The sequence below is a fragment of the Lingula anatina genome, chromosome 8, assembly GCF_051362555.1.
Source record: "Lingula anatina isolate TDL-2025a chromosome 8, LinAna3.0, whole genome shotgun sequence".
In the NCBI taxonomy this organism is placed as follows: domain Eukaryota; kingdom Metazoa; phylum Brachiopoda; class Lingulata; order Lingulida; family Lingulidae; genus Lingula; species Lingula anatina.
In genome coordinates, this window is record NC_141774.1 from 12,162,534 (window position 1) to 12,166,365 (window position 3,832).

Here is a 3,832-nt window from a genome sequence, read left to right on the forward strand (position 1 = left end):
TACGTTTTCCAATCAAAGTGGATTTTTTCATGCATCACGTGTATTTTTTCATTTCCGGCTGCTTATTTCCAATACTTTAAGCAATCAGTTTATTTTCATTGCAATCATGAAATTGGTAATGACTGTCCTGATAATGACTTGAACATACATTCAACAGAGAGCCGGAGTTAGTAGGCTTTAGGAAGTGAAGCGGTATGTCACAAAACAAAACAGAATTAACTCAACGAAATATAGTGATCAGTTACAGTAAAAAAGACAATTGATCAATTTTCTCTGTAGGATCCAATAATGGTTTAATGGCAGGAAATAGGTCCTACAATCAGATGTACATATAATTGTCCGGGAAATGTATATAAAAAAACTATTACTGTGAACTTAGAGACGGAGATACGCTTCGTGCCGTTGTACACCGATACAAAGGATCCAAACGTAAGTAACAGATATATGCACAAACGCTCTTTTCTCCCAATATCTTTCTCTTTATGTCATCTCTATCTACCCTCTCTCTTTCTCAGTTTCTTTCTCTTTTTGTCATCTCCCTCCCTCTATCTCTTCTTCTCTCTCAATTTCTTTCTCTTTCTGATCTCTCTCTCTCTCTCTCTCTCTCTCTCTCTCTCTCTCTCTCTCGCACTCTCTGTCACCTCATCAATATAAAACTGATGTTGCAGCTTACTTTTCAGGAGCAAAGTTTGCCCATCATGCAGGTTATAACTGCACTTAGTGCGTGCGCTTTAATTAGCCTGGTGGTCGTTGTTTGTGCCCACGGGGATCACGGGGATCATGGTAAGTTCATTGTTTTTGAAAAATATAAAAAGAATAACTCCATGCCTATTTAGCGCAAGATAGTTATATCCACTTCAAAAAATTGAACAAAGTCAAATGTTAAAACATACAAAATAATACCATGCATTTATCTTAATCCTACCTCACAGAAAGAGTTGCATGACTCTGAAAAATTGGCCGAGATTATCGCAAGGTCTTCACAACAAGGCCTTGGCAACGTCGCCAGTAACCTTTTTAAACAATAAGTTTCCAGGCTGGATAAATAAAATATTCACAGAAGTTGTGCACGAGGCTTGTAGGTTTTTTTTTTTTTTCTTTTTTTTTTTTTTTTCATGCAAAGTGCATTTCTAATAATCACGGGATTAATTTTGAGTCGCACTGAACCAATAAATAAGGACCAACCCTCGTAATTTTGTTTGTGTGCGTGTGTATGAAACCGACCCTCTTTTTAACTTGTCACAATATTTAGGAATTGTAAGGATTGACATTTTCTCTGACATTTTCTCTTTAAATTGACATTTTCTATTTAACGTAGTATCGTGGACATATGGACATCATAATATCGACAAACGAGACGCACGCAAGATAGGTACCATTGAAAAGCAAGACTTGGCAACATTGAGCCGAAACAAGCGCGAACAGCACGTTGAGGATCAACAGCTTGAGGTTGAGAAGAACAAACGAAATGTCGACAGAGCCAGTCGGCTTCCCCTAAGTGTGGACAAACGACATGATCGCCACTCCCACGGTGAAGGGCACCGTTTTAGTGGGTGCGATCACAATAACTGCTGGGTTTACTGCATGAGGCGCCAAGATGATCGTATTGGGGGGCACTGCCAGAGCGGACGATGTGTCTGCTTCAAGCCGTAGACCACAGGTTAGTATACGTCATCCATGTTGTATCTATTCCCATAATTTAGGCAAAAGTTCGATTATCCACTGTCAATTTATGTTTACGGCTGCATGGCGTTACGTTTCAGCGTTATTTTGGTAACTGATAAATCTAATTCAATTTGGTTCATATATCAATGATGCAGAATTTGAGTATTTATGAAATAGGGGTCATACCGGTGTATATTCATGATATTTTTTAACACGTAAATAGATAAATTATAACATGGTGAAATAAGCATACCTTTCTAACTGTAGATTTTCAAATTACCTTTTCTTTTCAGGCGTCTCCTTGAGAAGACATGAAAGCATACTTTCAAAATGATCGTCGCAATTTAATGGAATTAATGTTAAAATAAAACATTTACATCGCTTATTCATTGCAAACAGTGTTCACGAATCTAGTTACAAATCCAATCCAGCTTCTACAGTGTATATGTACAAAAGTTTTTTTTTTATCTTCAAGATTCAAAATCCCCTGAAATTTTATACTTTTATTTAAAGTCCTTCTTCTTTTTCCACCTATATTTAATGAATGACTTACAAAATGCTTAAAGATTAAACTTAGCAATCATAATATTCCATTCACTATATTATGTTAATAAATTGTGACCTTTGCGTGGGCAATCATGACCTGTAAACAAAATAACAACGTTGAAGGCAGTATATTTGATATGTCAGGATAAAGTGTACATCTTATATTTATAGAATCGGTGGAAAGAAAATAAATTTATAGCTTTACTGGCTACTACTGCATACACTGAAATAACTTCATAATTTTAAAGTTCTTTCTTTAGTAGTCACATATGATGCAGTACCTGAATACATTTTCTCCGATCTCTGTGAAGTAACATTCAGCGCTGTTGAGCAGTCGTACATGCACATGTACTAAATACAGTCACGTTGGATAAATAATGCTAATGCTGTTCGCATATCATTTTGTGTCTAGAATTATCAAAAATCAGAAACACGAAACCTCACACAAGTGTCATTCCCACCAAGTTATGACAAAATATCTCGAAATGAATGGGATCATAGACATTTGAATTCATGTGTTGACATCATTTCATCCAAAGTTTTTTCCGCATTGCTTTGTTTGAAGAACCAAAATATCTGACAACTCGCTTTTAATATCTAACGACTGCATTTATTCCTTAAAAGAATCCTCAGCTATTCATAGAATCATATGGAGATTCTGTATAATTAATTCTGTAATATCAACATAAATGAGTTATATTGCAATTTTATTGAAATTACTTTCTGCAGTAGGTTGCTCTTATTATTCATGTCATTACACCAAATAATTGCACCCAATATCTTCTTTCTAGATCCGTTTACTAATTTTCAATCACTCAGTCATATTTTCCTTGCAATATAGTCAAATTACGGTACCTGTAAAATAAACATTACGTAGCAATAACAGACCATTTCAATCTGGCTGATTGAATATATCCTATTGTAGTTCTCAGTAAAAATGAATAGATACCTACGATGAAAACTGAATATTCAGTTAATACACATACAATTTACTGTTAGTTGCAATTAAGGATAATTAGAAAGAACATTAATAAATGTACTTGGTAGCTGGATATTACGAGTGATTTGAAATGACCCACGAATTCGAAGGCCCACATTCGTTCCCTTGAAATCCCGATTCAGGGGCCCGTCGTTCTCCTGATGGACTCACGTGCTTCATCCGGGACGCAAGGGCCCAAGATAGGAAAGGAGGGGCATTAAAAGACAAAACGTGTGCCTGATAAAAGGAATAGAGGTGACGCGACTTTTGTAAAAAATCAAAAGTTTTCTCTCTTCTAATCCCACCAAGAAGAGAGCACATTTTGATGAAATGCAAGCCATACGGAGTTAGTTATAGCTCAATTTAAGTTCAAGATCTTTGGCACCAATATAAGGACTTTTAACTGAAGAGAAAGGAAATATAATTGTCGACGCAGATGTAAACTGTCTAAAGTATACCGTATCATTAGGCAAAAGGTAATTTGCTAAGTCCCACGAGCGCCCTCATCCGTTCTCGTCTCGTGACATCCCGATTCAGGGGCTAGGTCGTTGTCGTGAAGGACTGACGTGCCTCATCCGGGACTCGAACCCGTGACCTTGCGTTACCAAGGTTGATGACGCTTTGGATGTCTCATTTGCATCC

The 3,832-nt window shown here is 36.7% G+C and overlaps 1 protein-coding gene across 1 annotated transcript; it reads left to right on the forward strand.

Moving 5' to 3' along the window:
• Positions 1–328: 328 nt before the first annotated feature.
• Positions 329–2,061, forward strand: LOC106167654 (uncharacterized). Its single transcript, XM_087018857.1, has 4 exons — positions 329–429; positions 681–783; positions 1,319–1,660; positions 1,959–2,061. Exons 2-3 carry the CDS (start codon positions 699–701, stop codon positions 1,651–1,653), a joined length of 420 nt encoding a protein of 139 aa, XP_086874983.1. The 5' UTR covers positions 329–429; positions 681–698; the 3' UTR covers positions 1,654–1,660; positions 1,959–2,061.
• Positions 2,062–3,832: the final 1,771 nt, after the last annotated feature.